At 43.9% G+C, this 20,351-nt stretch overlaps 1 protein-coding gene across 1 annotated transcript; it reads right to left on the bottom strand.

Annotated features, from left to right (window-relative positions):
- Positions 1–209: 209 nt before the first annotated feature.
- On the bottom strand, positions 210–19,818 carry csnk1da (casein kinase 1, delta a). Its single transcript, XM_047571065.1, has 10 exons — positions 19,753–19,818; positions 18,647–19,190; positions 11,542–11,652; positions 7,761–7,909; positions 6,472–6,700; positions 6,202–6,372; positions 5,959–6,107; positions 4,797–4,965; positions 4,551–4,660; positions 210–2,905 (listed from the first exon to the last, which is right to left on the bottom strand). Exons 2-10 carry the CDS (start codon positions 18,720–18,722, stop codon positions 2,855–2,857), a joined length of 1,215 nt encoding a protein of 404 aa, XP_047427021.1. The 5' UTR covers positions 18,723–19,190; positions 19,753–19,818; the 3' UTR covers positions 210–2,854.
- Positions 19,819–20,351: the final 533 nt, after the last annotated feature.

The following is a 20,351-nucleotide window of genomic DNA, read 5'->3' as shown; positions in this document are numbered from 1 at the left end:
TTTAACTGAAAGCTAACGTAAGCATGCAAACACACTGACGCAGAGTCTGTGACAAATGAAAGATGGCAGCTGTTGTGAGGAACAGCTTTCTGCAAAAATGCTTACGTTGCACCATAGAAAATAATTGTTTAGCCTTCTGTTTTAGCATTATAAAAGAAAATGGTGGGTACAGAAAAAAACTCTTAATCCAGTCAATAAAAACCAACACATACAAGTACTTATTAATTTATTTACACAATTTTAAAATACACAAATACAGTGGCATTACAAACGAGGAGCAAAAGTCTTAAGGTGGGAGTGGAAAGACAAAAGATTCCCCATGAGTCCAGATGCATTGTGGGACACGAGCAATCATCTCCACTGCGCAGTTAAAAGCAAAAATCGGACAGGAGGGGACAAAAAAAATAAAATAAAATTAAAAAAAGAAAAAAAGTGAGGCTGAAAAAAATAGTAATAAAAAATAATAAATCCTATCCCATGTAAAGTGTACTTGCATTTATCATAGCCATCATCAGTGAGACAAACAAGTTAATCCATCAGTATTATTATTATTTTTTAAGGTTTTTCAAGCCCACAGGCGAAGAATATTTAGAAAAAATCTCTAATGGAGTGAGGCATCCCCAGTCCCTCTACACTCCGACGCGATCGCCTGAAAAAAAAACAAACAAAAAAAAAACAAAGTACGGCGGCTCGTGCGGACGCAGAGCTGACACATCCTACACACAACAACAGAATAAACATGTACAAATTACCACTACGACCCCATCCCCCGTTTTTAAACTACAGAAAAATGGCCTACAATACTTTGCAATCAGTCTATCACATCGAGAAGTTTCTACTTTAAAGTCACAGAGGAAGAGCCGCGTGAGGGGGCTCGCCCCCTTCCTCATGACGCCGCTCGGCCCACGGCTCTCCGAAAAAATAAAATAAAAATAAATAAGAAAAAAAACCTCCTTTGCTTCCGCGTAGCCAGATTTTAAACCAAACCGGTCCCATTTTTCTCCAAGAACACTCACATTTGTGTTTGTGTGGCCCGCTCGTTTTTTTCTGGAACATTAACCCAGAAATTTACGACAGCTCGTAGCTATTTACGGCACTTTAACTCATTGGTCTGAATATTAAAGGGGCAAGCCCAGGAGTTTAGTTCCCAAAACGTTGTGGCACTTGCAGATAACGAAGGCTACACAATACAAGCTGCAAGAACATAGGGTCAGGACCAAAAAACATTACATCCTACAAGTCCCATAATGCAACTCAGCAACGTATTTTGCTAGAAGAATGATGAAATGCCCCTTTAACACGTCTGCTGAAATTGTCATATAACCGTGTTGTAAAATGCTGCGTAATGGCACATACTGTGTACTGGATTCTGGGAATTTAATCCAGAAAATGTACAAAAAAGTGTCCGCTGTCACGCGGGTTGCACAACGCAGACTCACACTCACTACATTACGTAAGGTCTTGTGAGGGTGATTTTTGTGTGTTGTGCGCTACAGAGCTGAGTCCAGACGGGCAGGCTGCAACACGAAGATAATTTAGTCAGTATCGAGTGATAAATGAAAGAGAAAATGGTTTAAAAAAAAAAAAAAAAAAATGGAGGCAGACTATGTAGAGGGAGGTTGAGGAGGCAAAGGAGTAAAAAAGAAAAGAAAAGAAAAATCCCTCAACAAGTTCATCCCCCACCCGTTTGAGCTCGTATATCCCTAAGACAGAACCACACAAACACACACACACACAGAAACCACATCACTATGCACCGGGTTTAAAAACAAAAAACAAAAAAAAAAATGACATCTCATCCATTCAGTGTGGACAGATTGACCCCCCCCCCCTTCCACCCCACCCCACCCCAGAATATTTCACTGTTCCATTCACAGCTTTTTCCCCCACTGCAGTCACGACCTGAAGACGGAAACAAAATGTGCTGCGTGTTTTTTTTTTTTGTTTTTTTTTTTTGTGTGTTTTGGGATTTTTCCAACAACGTCCCGTTCCACCTGAGGAGGACAATGTCAAAAAAACGAAAATAAAAATAGAGGAACATTTAAAAGGCCTTTTGTCCCGTCCCATTTCACAACAAACCAAGGGGGTTTATCATAGCTTTAAATTTAAACCTGCAACAACTTAAAAAAAAAAAAAAAAAAAAAATCAGATAAAATGCTGACTCGTGGGATTTTACAGCATCGTTCAGGACACGAAACAGAGTTCAGGCACTGGCCTCTAACGACCGCCGCGATGGCAATCTCGCTTCTGCACTTAAAAATAAATCCCACCGTTCAACCACTCGTTTGGTCTCCGTTTTCAGACCCTCGTGAAGTCTGAGCGGCGGCTGGTGTCGGAGACGTTTTAATGCTAAAGATTAAAAACAAGTAAAATCAAAAGTCGAAAAAAAAAATAAAAATGAGCAGAAGATGCCAAGAGAACAGTGAATCCATGGCTTCGTCGACAGTAAGGAGGTGCTTCCACGTCTTCTGTGGGAAAGGGGGGAGGAGGAGGAGGAGGAGGAGGAGGGGGGAAGAAGGGATGCTGTGGCTGCTACTTTGCCAAAGTGGTTGTTAAGGCAACCAAACTGTACTCCACCTGCCCACCTCTCTCTCTCCATCTCTGCATCTCTTTCTCGCACACACACAAACACTCTCCCGGCTGTGCACCTCGTCCTCGGTCACGTAAACAGGAGCTCAGCCGGACTCTTGTGCATTAGTTGGTAGAGTCCGTTTGAAAGTTCATATGTGTGAGTGTGCGTGTGTGGGTGAGAGAAAGAGTGTGTGTTTGTGTGTGTCTGTGTGTGTGTATGTGTGTGTGCACTGCAGGTGGCAAATGCTGAGGCCTCCGTGGTGCAGAGGTGGAGGGGAGGGTTTCACCGGGGGGCTGCAGACGGGAGGCCGCTGGCTGTGACTCGGGACAGAGCCTGAGAGACAAAGAGAAAGACATGAAGATTAATGTCCATGTGATGTTTGATGTGTTTTATATTGATGAGATTATGACGTCACAACTGGAGCACAATTGACCCCCATGACTGGTCTGCTGACCACCAACCAGAGGTCTCTCTCCCTTTGCAAAGTCTCAACGTACTATGTTACTGTTGCTAGGTTATAGCAACGGGATATTACGGTATTTTTTTTTCACAACATATGCAGTATATTCACAACATAATGTAGCAGATTGACTAAGGATGGACCATTTTACTGTGATGATGAGTACACATTGTAGAATAATCCAACACTACTAGTAAAATAGATTTTTATTTATTACATATTTGGCTACCGTAATAACTGTAGTCTGCACGCAACAATTTTTTTTCCTCATTCATAAAAGGGTAAAATTGGGGACAGCTAAAGCCGGGGGACATGCTATTCAAAATGGGGACTGTCCCCAGAAACCGGGGACGTCTGGTCACCCTAAAAAAAAAAACAAAAAAACAACCTGTGTTCTCATTCTGCTGCTTCATTTTTCGGACCTTTCCATCGTTACCCCCCCTACAACAGAGATGCTATTAAGAAGCGCTACATTAAGTCTAAACATCCATATCACCCCAAGACTTATTTCTGACATGTTTTCAATTTGTTTCTATGGGAACAGACCCCTGAAGAGACGATGACTGGATGCTGGTGGAAAAACTAGCCAGCCACTGTCCGAATATAACAAAATGTGGTTAGCCACGGCTAGCCTTGCAGCCTTGTTGATGTCGGCTACTTATTTCTAAAGCAACAATCCTGAATGACTAGTATCCAACAGCAGCAATAATTAATCACTTCCACAAAGTGTCAGCACCACAAACAAAAGTGTGTTTGGGTGGTGGCTGAAGCTCAGTAATTATTTATGCATTTCTTAACACAACAAGGGCGAAGGCAGCTCTTCGATTACAACGCCAGTAACTGTCTGGGTTACAAATACCCACAAGATATTGTCAAAGCAACGCATACTAACACATGCAAATTATTTTAATTATTCAACAGGATTTGGGATATTTATGAGCTGCACTCTGCACACCAGGGCACAGAGGAACGAGTCGTCAAACCCCGGTTCAATATATTCCACATTTCAACCTCTTAAACCGAGACCTATAGCTGCTAGTAGATAAACTACAAGGAAATGTGCTTTTTAGACTTTAACGTGCTATTCCGCGCTTCGGCCTCTAGGTGGAGTCTTACGTCCACACAAAAGAAGAGAACAAAGGACTTCATGAGCCCTGCTGGGGCGACCTCTGTTCCTCTATTCACGAGCTGCTTTTCCACCGCGACGACGTAAACCGGGAAGCTTTACAGCTCTTGTGCAAGGGGGTGGTCAGTTCTGCTTTGCTTCCCCGCTTTATTTTGCACAGTGGGAAAAAGTTGCATCGTACCAGCAAAATGTACCCAGTTAGAAACGTGCGCTACGCTGGGGACAAAAAGGGGAACAAACATTTGGTCCAAGTGAAAGAGGAAGTTCTTTGTCCCAAAACAGACACCATCTGTTCTTTTCTTTTTTTTTTTCCTTTTTGCAAGACACATCAACACATCTTTGCAGAGCGTGTGCCATTTTTGTCGTTCCTACTCGCGGAGAGTTTTGGTTACCTGTGAGGACATGCGGGATGTGTCCTGGCGGCCCGTCAGGTCTGATGAGGAGATGTTGACCGGCGCTCCGCGGTGTAGACGCATGCTCACCTTCCTCTCCTTCTCCATACCTGAAACACCAAGAGGCGCAACCCGGTCAAACTGTGACAGTCGGTAGAGAAGCCAAAGTGCAGCTGGTTACGGTCCTGAAAAACCTGAAATAGCAATAGTGTGTGTGTGTGTGTGTGTGTGTGTGTGTGTGCAGACCTGTGTGTGAGGCAGGGTTCAGTGGGGAGGGGGCTGCGACATCCTGAGTTGCCCTGGCTCTTCCCGAGGCCGAGGCCAGGCCCCTGGCTCCGGGGTTCCTGCTGTGCCTCAGACGCTCCTCTCGTTCCCGACGCTCCCTCTCTGCGTCCTCCGCGGCCCTGTTGGCTCCCTGAGAAAAAAACAAACACCGTCACTAACTTTTAATATGTTTGGGCCACACTCACTCACTCACTCGTCTGAATCCGGTTGCGTTCAAAGACAGTAGAAGCATTTTTTCCTTTTTATTAAGTTTTGATTTCGCTTTGAGTCGACTCCGAATAAATGCGTTTGTAAATTTTGCGGAGCACCTGCGTGAGGAGACTTTTTATTGTTCGGAAACCGAAAATCGAGGCCTCCCTCTCAATCTGTAATCCATGTTTTAGCTACGACGTTCCAAATGCCCAACAGTGTTCTTGTGTCTCATATTTTATGCAGTTTGCCTTGGGAGCAGACGGCTGAACGCGGGGCAGACAACATGCATATTGAAAAAAAAAAAGACTATAAGTCATGTAGACAAATGTTACCGTGTCACCAGATTTAATCATTAGATGACAAATGTTACTGTGAGATTGCCTGATGAATTGTAGCAATAATAAGCTTGTGTTTTCCATCTGTGCGACTCTTATTATTTTGAAAATGCGGCTCTGCAAGGTTTTCTTGTTTGTCCGTTTCCTCTTGTTTACCTCGACGGTTTCTCACTCGCGTACGCGCACGAACAAAAACTGTCACTGAGGCTCTAAATCAACCAGTGACTGAAGTCAGCGCAGACTTTGGTTAAAAAACACACACACACTGCTAAAGGCCCTTTCTACACACGCTCTGCAAACTTGAATTAAAAATGCATGAACGTGAGCTCAGGCAGTGTGGGGAACGACATCAGATTTCGTTGCGCCGTGTCCGCGCTTCACCTCTCGCGCAGACGGAAAGCTCAGCAAAAGCGACCGAGTGGACCCTGGACCAGAGATTATGTTGTCACACGGGTTCACGGCTGCGTTGACGTCAGCGGGGACGCCCGTCGCTCCAGTTAACGGTCGAAAGCTCACGTTTCTTTGGCGGTTTTGAATGCGTGTTTGTGTCCGCACCCAAACGCGAGGAATAATCTCCACGTGGCGAGGAAACTTACGAATTTGAGCATGTTCCAGTCGAAGACGTAGTCGTAGGAGAATCCCTGTCGGTGGAAGAGGTTCCTGAAGAGCTGGCGGAGGTACGAGTAGTCGGGCTTATCGTCGAAGCGCAGAGAGCGACAGAAGTTCAGATAGGTGGCGAACTCCGCTGCGGAAAAAGGAAAAGGGAAAAGTTTAGTGTGAAACCGGTAAAACTCGGTGAAACCGTTTCAAAATAAAAGCAAAGCAGCACCGGAACCTACATGGGTAGCCTTTGCAGAGGACCTCGATGGGCGTGGACATTTTCTTCTCGCTGATGCGTTCGTACTTCTGTCTCTTGGTGGCGGCTTTGAGTCCTTGCCAGGGCAGAGAACCCAGGTTGAAGTACATGAGGACGTAACCGAGCGACTCCAAGTCGTCCCTTCTGGACTGTTCTGTGAACACAGAGAGAGAGAGAGAGAGAGGGGGACGGTCAGGGCGATCGGCCCGAAAAGGGACGCGAGCTGCTGATCCGCTTCCTGTCCGGATCTTACCGATGCCCAGGTGCGTGTTGATGGAGGCGTAGCGGGCCGTGCCGGTCAGGTTCTTGTTCTCGCGGTAGGGGATGTGCTGGTGCGTGCGCGCGTCGCGGTACTTCTTGGCCAGGCCGAAGTCGATGATGTAGACCAGGTTGCCCTTCTTGCCCAGACCCATGAGGAAGTTGTCCGGCTTCACGTCCCTGTGGATGAAGTTCTTGGAGTGGATGTACTCAATGCGGCTGATCTGGAAGAAAGAGAGGAGGTGGGGAAAGGCATGAAGCTGGAGGGTTCTGCGTTGGTAGAACATTTTGGATTTTGTGTGAGGTTCGGATAAATCCGCCGGTTTATTTTTCCAGAACTGTGGACAGCAATGGCTTTATTGTCCTGTTAAAGTAGCAGTTTGGGGGGAATTATTCTTAACGGCTTTCTTGCCAAGTTAGATTAAAAGTTTAATACCACTTACGCAGCTAGTTAGATTAGTTGAGCTTAGCATGGAGACTAGAAACCAGGTGGTCAGGTTACGTCCAAAGGTAACGTGTGTCTACCAGCGCCTCTATTGTTATGGCGAAGCGGCCAAACGTGTCTTAATTTTCTGCCAACTCAAACAGGTCTCAGCTGTTACCGATCAACATTGTTTAAGTCACCGTAGTACGCACCACGGCGCGTTCTCAATTTCGCAGCGTAACCACACGTCAACAAGTCGCCGATACCGTGCAGCCCCACACACAAAGTTCAACACTTGAGGTGATCAATCATTTGCCGTCTGAGCACTTTAGTTATTTAACGGCCTCTCTCTGGCGTCGAGTTCAGCCAACTCTTGTTAAATATTTATTCCAATGCTTTCAATAGTTTGTTTTTGTAACTGCGGTGCACTTTGCAACCTTGGGCTGCGTAAACTCGAAAAGTACAAAGACCAAAGTGTGAACATTCGACGGAAAGACCTGCTAGAGGACGACAACAAAAACAGATGCAGATTTAGATGACGTTGTTTGTCGCTGCTAGCGGTTAAGTAGCTAAAACCACTGAAGTGTTATTTTAAGTTCATATTGAAGAGTTCTCTTTAAACTAAAACAAAGTTCTCAGGAACACTAATAAAGTCACTTAAATGACTTTATATCCCATACGTCACCCACCACGCTGCCAAGTCGTGAAAATTAAGAGGATACTATCGTCACGTTTCACAGGCTGTAAAAGAGCGTAACAAATGACTCACATCTCCAGGAAGCCTCTACCTCAACAACAAAATGTTTCCCTGCCCCCCCTCCACCGCCACAACCATCATTTCCTTCCTCCCCAGCTCTCACCATCTGGTCAGCCAGCAGCAGGACGGTCTTGAGGCTGAACTTCCGAGAGCAGAAGTTGAACAGATCCTCCAGACTGGGCCCCAGCAGCTCCATCACCATCACGTTGTAGTCGCCCTCCGCGCCGCACCACTTTATCGTTGGGATACCCACTGGAAGAAAAGATCAGATACATCTGTCAAGCTCGAATCTACTTTTACGGAAATGGTTTCAGAACCCTACAAAGGAAGTAAGATTTCCAAAACATGTAGCAATTATAAACTAGTCAAACTAGTCAGTAGGTTTGTCATGTTACAATCATTTGGTCCATGAACATCCAGTAAAATGTGCGATGTAAGTAACATCCACACGAATGTCCGGTCCAAAAGTTTCCCAGGAGAACATTGTATTGTCACAAGTGGGTCGATGTCATTTCCTTCCACCGTCAGTGGTTTTAACGTTGTGGTTGTTCAGCGTATGAGGATCCAGCCTGATTCAGGGCTTGAGAGAGGGCACCGGGAGCAAACATATTTTTCCACTTAAAATTCCCTGTGGTCAGCACTGACGGACCAAACTTAACATGTGCTAAGAGCAGCTTTTAGCTTCCTTGTGCAGAGCACTACTTTTATTCGTTTTATGTTTTTCTCCTAATCACACTAAACTGAGCATTCAAAGATCGTCTTTTCCAAAATACTACTAATATATAAGTATGTTAAATATGAACACTCACATCATACAATCATACTCAACTAATTTACAGTCCGTTTTCTCCAGTAACCAGAGACCTTCTAACTGTAACCAGGGCAGAGGTTCAGATCTTTTCTGTTTACTACCATGTTTTACAAAAACCAAAGTGTGAACATTCTAGGGAAAGACCTGCTACAGGACGACAACAAAAACAGATGCAGATTTAGATCACGTTGTTTGTCGCAGCTAGCGGTTAAGTAGCTAAAACCACTAAAGTTTTTAGTCTTTTTAGTCTAGACAAGGAGACGTTCTTAGGTAATCTGCATATGCCAGTGACGAGAGGATTGACTGCGGCTCAGACCAACTTCCTATGTTACTGTTAAGGCTCATTGAAGTACGTGCGTAAGCTACTGTGCAAACCATTTATACTTGTGTGCTCGTCAGTTTTTCTCTCTCTGTAACAACGCCACCCAAACGCTAATTGGTGCCTTGTCTTTTCAGGTTCACTTTTGCCACTACTTCTTGCTTCACTTCCAACAATGGCGACTGAAACTTTTGCCGCCAAAGACGAGTCCTACAGATGCTTGGAGATCTCCAAACCAACTTCGCTAACCTTTCCTCGATGTGTTCCATCTTTATTGATCCAAAACAATTGCGGAGATGGAGAAGCATCCAGAAATACTAAATCTTGCAGTCTGCATTGCGTAGTTACATTGCACAACAGGCTACAGTGTGAGGATTTGAGTAGAACCTGGGCTGCTTAAGTAGCTGCGGCGTCATATTGTTGTAGAAGCCTAAACTGCCTATTAGAGTTAGAAAAATGTTGAAATTAGTAACTTTTCCAATGGCTTCCAACATTAACACTGTCGCTAACATTAGCTGGCTCACCTCCACCTCACTCTAGACGCCATTGTTACAGGTTTTTGACATTTTTCTGTGAGAATGGACCTCCACCTCGGTTTTGTCCGTCATCTAGCAACAGTAACGTGGGATATGACCAAGGGTCAGATCTTAGATTGGTGCTCAGCACATCAATCATAAGGTCTTGAAAGGTTCAAGTACCAACTGCAACGCATCGTATGAAGACCAATGTGCAGGTCTGAGCCATGACAGATCTTCCAACTGTGCAACATTTGAGCAATGACAATTTGGTTTTTGGTGCAGTTATGTCTAATTTTACCCTCCTTAATACATACTTGGCTGGATTTTTTAAAAACCTAAACCAATACAGACTAGGTAAGTGCTACTGTAGATAATAAAAAAAAAAATGGCATAAAAATATGAACAGCTTGCTCCTGCACTCACTGTCCATGCCCCCGCACTCTGAGGCCAGCTGGTTTAGTAGTAGCTGGTGACTGGCTGACGTTGCCAAGGCGAGGAGGCCATCTGGCATTTCCTTCTACAGGCAGACAGCAACGAAATGCTGCTGCTCAGCACCTTGCATTGCACACACACACAAATACCCTCACTCTGCACCAGCTATTTATATACATACAAACGCAAATACGTCCTACGGTCTAAGTTAACTACCGTGTCCCAATAAATCCTACCATGCCGGAACAAAAATACAAATGCATGCGTGTGCAGTTATGCTGGCAGAGACAAACCATCTCTTCTAAAGGTAGAAAAAGCTAGTAGGCACAGAGCTGAACTCATTAGAAAACAAAGACAAGCTCATTTGACAATTTATTTGGAGGCCACACCACAATGGCTACCATTCTGGTGTATGAGGGCAATCGGAAAAAAGCAGCTGTCAGTTTTCTTCAACCCTCCCAGAATATTTAAAGACTACAGTCCATTTTTCTTTGACCAGCACTGACCTCCTGTTCACGGACGCTGTAACCTTTTTCCATGGTGGCATTTCCAAGGGCTGCCTCAGAGTTGGTGTCTAATCTCAAACTAGCTCTTGGCCGAGAAAACTGTTTTGAGTGTAACATCAACTCGAAGAAAGAAGACCTGCTCGTGTCAGGGGCTGATTTACTGTGAGTCAACAAGGCCAACTAATACTTAGTGTCCAGAGGTTGTGCAGTTTGCTTAATCCAGAGAAGAAGGGTTTTGGTGCGGACGTGATTTCAACAGCGGACGTCTATGGAGGAGAGAAACTGACTCCAACAATTCGGCAATAGCACTAGATAGGGGGTGGGTACTGGCAAGGACTTCACGATACGATACGTATCACGATACATTATTGCGATATTATGATATTTTGATATATTGCAATATTCTACGTAGTTCACTGAGAATTTTTAAAAGCAGCTGAAAATGCACGTTGCATACATGTACATCAGATGACAGTGATAATTCACTGGACAAATTGAGTCAAAAACAATATTAACCCAAATGGTTAATTTCTTATTTAATGCACTTGTAAAGAAAAAGTGGTGGAGGAGGTGTGGAAGTCGCTCAGGATCGGCCCCAAACATGACTTTTTCTTTTAAAACTGATAATAACATTCAAAATCGATACTGTATCGGGTGAAAAAATATCACCCAAAACTTCCTACTGTTCTTTTAAGCTAGCTTAGCACACTGTTGCATCTGTGAGCGACTGGTCAGGCATTTAAGAAAAGTGGCCTTGTATATGACCGGCACTACGCTGGGAGGTGTGTGCTATAGTGGGGGGTTAATTTACTCAACTGTAACGGGCTTAAATTAGCATTGTTTGCTTTGCTCACTGTAAAAATAGTTAGAACAGATTGCTGCTTAGCAATCCAGTACTCATCTCACTTATTTTTAATAATTGCATCTGCCAAGTAGATTACCTGAGCACATTAGACTCCAAAAATTAATTAGATAAATGCATTAGGAGGCAGAAAGACATGAATTTATACAACTCACATGACTATAAAGGGAACTATGTACATTTGAAAGTCAAGCAAGTGAATTTCTTAATTTAATTCGTGGTTCTCAATGGCAGCAATAACCCCCAGTTACTTTCTTAAGATTAAATCAATATCCACAGTTTGTCAGAGGCTGCAAACATTGATCATTTTCCACGTAGCTACTGATTTACAATGACGGATGGAAGCTGGCTTCTGGTTTAAAGTGCTTGTAAATATTGATGAGAGGAGTGCATGAAGGGGCGAGTCGTGCACGTATGTGGCGTATGCGGGCATTACCTCCGCCCTGCATCATCTTGTAGATTTTGCTCTCGATGTGGAGCTGGGGGTGTTTGGTCTTGACACATTCCAACTTGATGGCGACCTCTTCTCCGACGGAGATGTCAGTTCCTAGACAGGAGACAGGAGAGGTTAGCTCTATGGAGTCACATTAAATAGTTTTTACGAGATGTTTAACAGAGTGCGTCTGATTTGTAAAAATGTTATATGCGGCACTAAAGCACAGTAAAAGGCGCGTCAGCCTATCAGGGTCAAACTCCAATAAATGTGGAAACACGTCAACTTAAAATTAATTAAAGTTTGTCCTATCAATGTGTCACAGAAACATGAACAACTTATTTCACATCGTTGGTTGTTTGCTTGGGTACACAAGGAAATATCAGCGGTTAACACGGCAAAGCCGGCCAAAATGGAAGTCAGGCCTTCCAGCGGCCTTGCACTGTATGTACCCTGCTCTTCTTTCATGTATCTGCTTGCAAGCGGACCCCGGATTCCTCACAGCTCAGCTATCGTTTCCCTTTGATCGCTTTAACAGAGCGGACGATTTGGGGAGATCGCCCTGGAACCGACAAATCAGCACTTCAGCTGTTCCTCTTCCTAAATACGTCCCTTCACATAAACACAGCAACTGGACACCGGGTTACGTAATCCAATTCAACACACACACACACACACACACACATGCTCGGACTCGTAAGCGGAGCTGTGCATTTGTGTAGGGGAGCAGCACCACCACCTCCGATGGAGCTTTATTGATTTCTCTGCATGATGTCATCTGGGCGGGGCGCGCAACCACAACCCCCCCCCCCCCCCTCCTTTCTCCGACTGTTCAAGCACAAGAACTGTAGAAATAATGCAGAAGAGAAGCCTGCGAGCACGTGGACGTACATCATGCGCCGTAAGAGGGAAGCTACGACGAAGGAACAAAGCAGAAAAAAAAAAAAAAAAAAAGAGCAGGAGGCCTCGGGGCTGTTCTGCTTCTTCTTCTCGTCCACAAAAGCCAAATTAAATGGCATTGATCTGACCCAGGCTGGCTGCCCACATCCATACCCAGATCATTCTGGGGGAGTAACTTTAAAAGCTCGGTTTACACAAATCTCTGGGATCTTTAAAATTACTCAGCGCCTGCGCTCACTGCGCAGCGACACGTTTTAGGAGCCACGGTTTTGTTTTAATGGCTGTAAACGGGCGTAAATGTGCAGATAAATTAGTTAAATCACAGTCGCAAACACTGTGCACGACACAACCAGCATTCTCGGTCGTGTCTTATTTTGTCCAATCAGTGGTACAAAGGAGAATCTAAACAAAAGTTACTCTTCCACCCATCTACGCCCATTAGCCGGCGGATCTGCTGGGAATAATTAATTCCATGTGGAGCGACTCCAAACCAAAGTTCCCACACTAAACATTTGTGACGGGCAAAAATTGCGAAACCTCGTGTGCACCTGTAAGTTGCATCGATGAACCATTATCTCTTCGGCCGCGCTGGCATTATCTTAGTTTACTTTCACGTTGCATAACATCACTTTCATGGGCGTGCTAGGAAACTACCGCCTGTGATTAGTTCAATGTCCACAGGAAACTTTTTTCTTTTCCTTTCCCACAGACAAGATAACCACAGTCACTTTTGTTCCATAGTCTTACAGATGAAATAATAAATAAAGAAAAACATGTGACCTTAGACTTTTTTTTTTTTTTATATAAAAGATCTGAATCACAGCTGAGTAACACACACACAGCAACGTGTTTTTCCGGTTTTGTGCGTGTGGAAACTGATCGATACACGAATCCGCCTTTCGCTGAACAAGCGATATAATCCACGGACCCTCGCGCCGCACGGAGCCGTCTGCTCTCTTGCGTAATAGGAATGCGATATGTCTGGACAGATTTTCCTGGGGAATGCAAACCCCCCGCTGGTCTTGACATAGAGGAGAGCTCCTGTGTGTATTATTGGTAAAGGAGCACACCATTGTGTGTGTGTGTGTGCGTGTGTGTGCGTGTAGCGTGCACTGTGCAGCGCTGCCTGTGAAACATGTCGGGACACGTTCAGATACGCTGCTTGACAAAATGCAACCGGGGCCAGACTAGCAACAAGCAAATGTTAAATATGCAAATAGCTGATGATGTCAACAATGAATTGTCACTGTTCATGGACAATTTGGAGCTCATGCTCGGCGTCTTTTGGAAGTCAAGTCTCTATCGCAAAAGTCAGAAGTGGTATTGCTCTGAAGTGTCCTTGCCACAGACTCATCAGCTTGTAATGATCAGAGTGAAAACAGAAGCTAATTGAAGTGTTTCTGAAGTGTCACTTAGAAGTTCACAGCTCAGGCTGAGGTAACAAGAGTAAAGAAAAAAAAAAAGCCACACAACGCTTACGATCCCCTTCTGCAAACAGTGTGTGAGGTGTGGTCTGGCCCGTGGTTCAGGACCAGGATGATGTAAATCCCAGCCTGTTGGGATGCGCCTCGAAACGATGAATTAACGCACGCGCTTCTCAGCCGCCCGCCCGCGCTTGTTTGAGGGCCGCGGCTCGCTGACGTCACCGTAACCACCGCTAACAAATGCCACGACACAGAGAGGAGATGCTTTAAAAAAAAAAAAGTGAGTCACCGCGAGGGTTCGCACAGACGCACAACTTAAGTTCTCTGTTACAGTTGCGGCGCTAAAACAACTCTGTTTGTTAGTGATGCTTGGATAAGCTGGGCCCATCCCTTTGAGCATACACTCTTCAGTTTACCCAGACATCACGAGCTAATCACGCAGCTAAACGGACTCATGGTTTACAATGCGTGTTGGAAATTATATAAAAACGTGTCTAAGACTACGTCGTTTAAACCTCATAGCGATGTCAGGGACTGATGTAGAGCATAGGTCTTCAACACGGCGGTTTGCAGAGGGAGTCGCAAGATTTTTGGTTGATTAGACATTTTTTATACATATATTTTTTTATTTTCCCCCCAAAATTTAAATTTCTTTAAATCCACATTAACATAAATCCAACATGTTTCAGTAAAGGGATAAATGAACGGATACAGGAGCTGCCTCAACAGCTAAATCTCGAATGCTAGACACATGTAACGTGAACGATTTACAGCTCTTCACTGCGGTGGAGTCAAGCTGATTCAGGTATGCTCGGTAGCGAATTGCTAGCATAGCATTAACCGGCAAGCGCCTAGCAGTTGGACTACTTTTAAACTTGGTAGTGAGACGTCCAGACCAGATATTAAATTGCTCCCGGTTAATGCTGTCAACTGCGGAACGATCGAGGTCATCGTCCAGAGGCAGATTATCCAACACCCTCATATAACTACCTGCTATGAAACTGATAGCTCTGTTTTTTTTTTCTTCTTCCTGAAGATGATCCTGTGTTATATTTGCCAGAGAATAATGAAGAGATCTTCAAAACATTTTGGTATCGAAGCACAAAAGGTTACATGAAACTCTCGTTATGTAACCGCAGTTGCCAGCGAATTAGCAGGAATTTCAAACAGCGGCAGCCTCGGGCAAATACACACAACTGACACACGCGTCTCCATGCGTGACGGGTGTCTTTCCTTTCTTTTTTTTTTCTTTTTTTATTTAACAAAATATTCCACATACACCCTGTGGTAGGAGGGTGGAGATGGAGACAACCAGCTGTTGGCTGCAAGTGTGTGAGTGGCACCTTGTCATACAACTAAACAAAAAAGTGTGTTTTTTAGATGTTAAACTATAGATTAAAGCGTTGGGGAAACAAAAAAAATCAATCACAGCGGTTTCCTCCAACTGCTCCAGAGTATCTGGTCGTTAACAGACCCCGGTCACGCGAGTTTCTCATGGGCAACACCCAAAGATGTTCCCATTTAACCCCCAACTCTCCACCAGCTTTATTTAATCATTTACAACTGAATACACTTGTTTTCATGTCTGTTACTTTTGCTTCCGACGCAATTAACCGTATTTAACGTGATTAAAAACCTCTACTTTTGATACCAGCTCCAACCAAATCCTTAATTTCGGTCGATACCGAGCAAGTACTGACGTTGTGCCGTGAGGAGAGGGAACTCTCCCAGCTGATCATGTGTGAACAATGACAAACACAACTTCCGGATTTTTGCAGCCTGTTTCAACACGACCCGAACGCGCACATCTCCCACCCGGAGAGAGAGAGAACACCAGCGTGACTCAGACACTTGACTAACACTTAAGTGCTCTTTTGTGCATTTAAGACATTTCGCCACCATCAACACGCTCCTCTTCCTTAATATCCCTGCGTGCGGTGCACGTTCGTGCCCAGGCCCCCGGCACACGGAGTCCGAGGATTTGCTCCAAGAGCTGACCTCACCTCCTCCTCCTCCTCCTCCTCCTCCTCCTCCTCACCCTGCCAATAACAAACCGCCTCTCTCGCGCAAATGTGAGCGGGATCCGACGGCACCGACGCTCGCGCACAGTCAGCGTTATTAACGCTGGGGGCTGCGTGGGCTGCATCGCCGTGGGAGAAGATTGTGAAATCCTGTTGCTTTCCACTCGCACTTTAAATTGCTGCAATTATTTCTTTGGTCAGAATTTACCTCCGACAAATTTGTTTGGCTCGTTACCACGCAACTAATGACTGAGTCAAAAACAGCGCTGCAGGTGATCGTAAAGGAGCGCGCGCGCACCGTCCCGGCTTACTAACGGCGTTACGTCACATTAGTCACCAGGGGAGGGGGAAGGAGGGGTGAGCGGAGACAAAAAAAAAAAAAAAAAAAAAAAACACGAAGAGATTATGCAAGCAGCTGGCGGCTCTCGCCGTCGCTCCCAACAACAGGTCATGTGGAATACGGGCTGGATCAAATTAAATACGTCCATTAACGTTCCCTCGAAACACTGCATTTACAGAGAACAATCCTTCATGGTGACTGGTTAACCTCCTTATCAAAGGCTGAATGAACCAATTTAACCATGTCATGACGTCTTTAGCCCGACTTGACTTAGTCTGCACAGTCATCGCTTGTTAGACGTCTGGATGACACAGGATAAAACAACTTAAGACACAATGTAAGCACTTTTAAATGTCGTTAATGTTACAGTGAAGTCAGTTCTTCTTTTCTATCATCTCACTCTTCAAAGCAGCAGCTACACCAGATTTTAAGCTATTTTTAACTCCCTAGTTTGCATTCTCCAAAATACCAAATCGTCTCCTAAAGGCAAAAAAAACCCCAAGAGAGAGTTCAACTGTGGCCCTCCAAAAAAAAAGAAAAAGAGGACACCGACTAATAAGAGTGCCTTGCCAGCAAACTCTGTGCAGAGCTCATCCCAAAAAAGGAAGCGGAGCTCATTAACTGACCGATCTGACGCGTCCTTTTATCTTTTAATGTGAACTAAAATGCATCGAAAAATCCAAAGTTTGCTGCTTATTTTGTGGACTTCAAACGTTTATGGCTCGTTGGAGCGACAACGCATTTCTGTGCAAGTGAGTTTTAAAAAGAAGGAGGTGGGGGGGGAGAAAAAAAAAAAGGGAAAGCGATAACGTGTCCATTTGTCATCCGGCAACATTAACAAACCATTAGGACCCGCAGGGGAAAACCTCATTCCAGGAACTGTCAGCGACTTAGCACAAAATATATTTATTCCTGTTCTCGAAGCGCACGGAGGAGCACGCGTTTATGTGAGTCAGTCGCTTGATTTGTGCGTCAGTTTAAAGGAAAGATAAAGGATGTGAAGTAAACAGTTTGAGCAGAAAAAGTTTGAGGGGGGTGGGGTGGCCTTCATGTAGCAGCACACTGTTTGGATTGGTTTTAGAAATGAAAAGACAAGATCTTAGAATTAATTTCACACCTTACGTTTGCACGCATCTGAACCACCTCAATTAATTAATCAATTTAATTTCCAAAACAGCACCAATAAAATAATTGTTACTACACAGAGTAAAACCAAATCATTAACTTGAAGAGTTTGTATTTTGCTATAAACTAAGCACTTAAATAACGTCAACGTGTCCCAGCAGCCGGAGCCTGAGCAGTTTCTCTCTGGGCCGATTAGATTGATGTCAGTGATGAAGCGATCACCCAGTAAAAGCGCCTCATGAATAAACAACGCCGCCTCTCCATTGTTGTTCAGATGACTTGTCTTAAGCTCAGAAATGTGATCAGCTGGTTTTCAAACACAGTTGCCAAGAGCCGTGGACCTCCAACATGGCCACCAGAGGATGAATTACAATAAAGCCGGTAAGAGACAGGGAAAAAAAAAAAATCTCCCTGACAGCATCTTCCAGATCTGTGCGCGTCCATGTCAGATTCCACTTCCCACAATAAATGATCACTTCCAGCAGCGGCGGTGCTCGTGCGTTGATCTTGAACCTACACATGTGTGGCTTCCCCTTCTTTACCTTTTTAAAATGAAACACTCCAAATCAATAGCCCACAGCCCCCTGCAGCTCCACACATGAACACGTACCCTGAAGCCAAGTAGATTTATTAACCATGTTCATGTCAAAGTCACCTCAGCTGGTTCTCAGCAGGCCTCATCTGATGAGACGAGGCACCAACGAAGAATAAAACACATTCTGTTAAACAACTTGATTGTTTTTAAAAGGAATTTCTCAAGGATTTCATGTGAATCATGTAGCTGTAAAAGCCACTCGACTATAAGACTGATGCAGTTTTATTCGACCAATGAGATCAGGTGGGTACACAGCTTCTGAATATAAAAGCTGAATGTCACTTACCATTTTATGAACCCAGAAGTAAAGCTGATCGCATAGTACAGCTGGGTAAGGGCAAAAAAAACCTCAATTACCAAGCTAATTGGTAATACAGGGTTTAGCCTACATAGCAGCCGCCTGTCTCAATTTATAACAGTAACACGATTTATTTTGGACGTTCGTTTATTCGTATGACAAAAAAAAATGACGTCCAAGTAGATCACTAGTAAAAAAAAGATAACAAAAAACACATATTTTGTTCGGATAAACGAGATGTTCCTAGCTTACGTTGCTAACGCTCAACATCGAACAGCTGATTGACGACCAGCCCCGGAAGAGGCGACCAGCTGGTTGAATATTAGGGAGCACCTCCACAAAAACAGGGATAAACACAAACAAAAAAACCAAACACCACGGCAAGTTTATTTGACCAGAACTTACCCAGGTAGATGTCTCCAAACGAACCACTACCAATCTTCCTGCCCAGTCTGTATCGGTTTCCCACTCTCAACTCCATGGTAGGGGTCGGCTAGCAAGCAGGCTCACTAGCTCCGAAATATTTTCTTTTTTTTAAAAAAAATATATATAAATATTCAAAGCCAAAGGTTGTTTAAAAGCAAACCAGGCAAAAACATCCGTCGGAGGAGGTCTGTTCAGGCGAAGAATTGCGTCTTCTGTGTGGTGCCTCCGGGTGAAGTCGGCTCTCACAATCTTTCGCCTCTTGTTTTAAAATACTACTAAACTCATATTGTGACAATACGATGCTCGTTGAGAAGCTCAAAGTGTGTACTTTCTGCTCCTGTAGTTTTTGATGTCGACACTCTTTAATTTTCCGAGGATGATGACGGATTTTGAGCAGGTAACATTTACGATTAAAGCTCAGGTTCTATTGCCGTGTCTGCTCTCCGCTGAGATGGATCCTGCTCTCTGCGTTCTGCTGGACATGCCTGATGTCTGATTGGAGGGGGAGGAGTCCGCCAGAGAGCTTATCGCGTCAGAGAGCTACCAACGGACACCACAACCAGTAACAGGGACAACAAACTCACAGACTTTGTTGTGACTCAGCTTTGTACAGCACGATTAAAAAAATTAATGTCACGGGTAAAACATAACCATTAACAATAACTGTTAACCAGTTTAAATAGTCTCGAATACAAATATTTGTCAAACAGAAAGCGTGTGAGTTTTCATCTTAGCAACCTGTGCTAATGTTGCATTCATATACAACTTGGAAATCGAAATCTCCTGTTTCTGTCTGGTTAAAAAGAAAACATACAAATGACATGAGTTGTACTTGATGAATCGGTTAAAGCTTCTCAGCTTTAAAGTTAACATTTTGCTTAATTTTCTAAATAGTAGGCTGTATCGTTTCACAGTCAATGAATTCTTGCGCTTACATCATTAACCTCGTATATTTTAAACTTTTACGCCTTTCCTGCTCTACTACTTCTTTTATCTAGTAATCTAAATATCTTTTGAGGAAGACCGTTCGCGGTCTTCCTCAAAGCAAGAGACAAAGCAAACCTTAAGGCAATTACGTTTCTAACCTTTTAATTTTCTGATTTCCCGCTTATACGATACATTTGAATGCAGCATCCTCCCTCAGTGCCCTGTGTTGTTGCTCTAGTGGTTTCCTGCCAGAGACTAATCTTTTCTGGGCAAAAGGGTCTGGTCATGCACGATAACAAAAGGTTGGTTTCTTTGTCCAGTTGGCCTCTATCCATTTTCCTATGGGCAGCAAACTCCACGAATACCTCCCAAGAAAACAACAAAAATAAATAAATAAATCGAGTTAAATGAAGCGTGACAATTTACTTGATCCGTTGGAAACTTATTTTCAAAGGAACACGAGTCAATGTAGAATCAATATGTATAATGCAATAATAGAAGGTTATGTATTTTATATAAAGTAATGATTTTCCTCTTTATGCGGAGAGTAAACGTTTCTTACACTAAAAACAGAAGTGTATATTAACACGTTTGGTAAAAAAAATATAATATTGACGGGATAAATAATTGACCGTAACGTTAATTACGTAAAACATTTTTTTTAAAGCTTTGTAGTTCATCTAATTTTACGTTCTCAATTTATGTAAATGTAATGATTTTACTCTGAAGAACTAAACCCGGAAGTAGCGTGTCATTA

Source organism: Mugil cephalus, chromosome 20 (genome assembly GCF_022458985.1).
Source record: "Mugil cephalus isolate CIBA_MC_2020 chromosome 20, CIBA_Mcephalus_1.1, whole genome shotgun sequence".
Classification (NCBI taxonomy): Eukaryota; Metazoa; Chordata; class Actinopteri; order Mugiliformes; family Mugilidae; genus Mugil; species Mugil cephalus.
The sequence above is the reverse complement of the archived record's forward strand: the minus strand, read 5'-3'. Positions and strand labels throughout refer to the sequence as shown.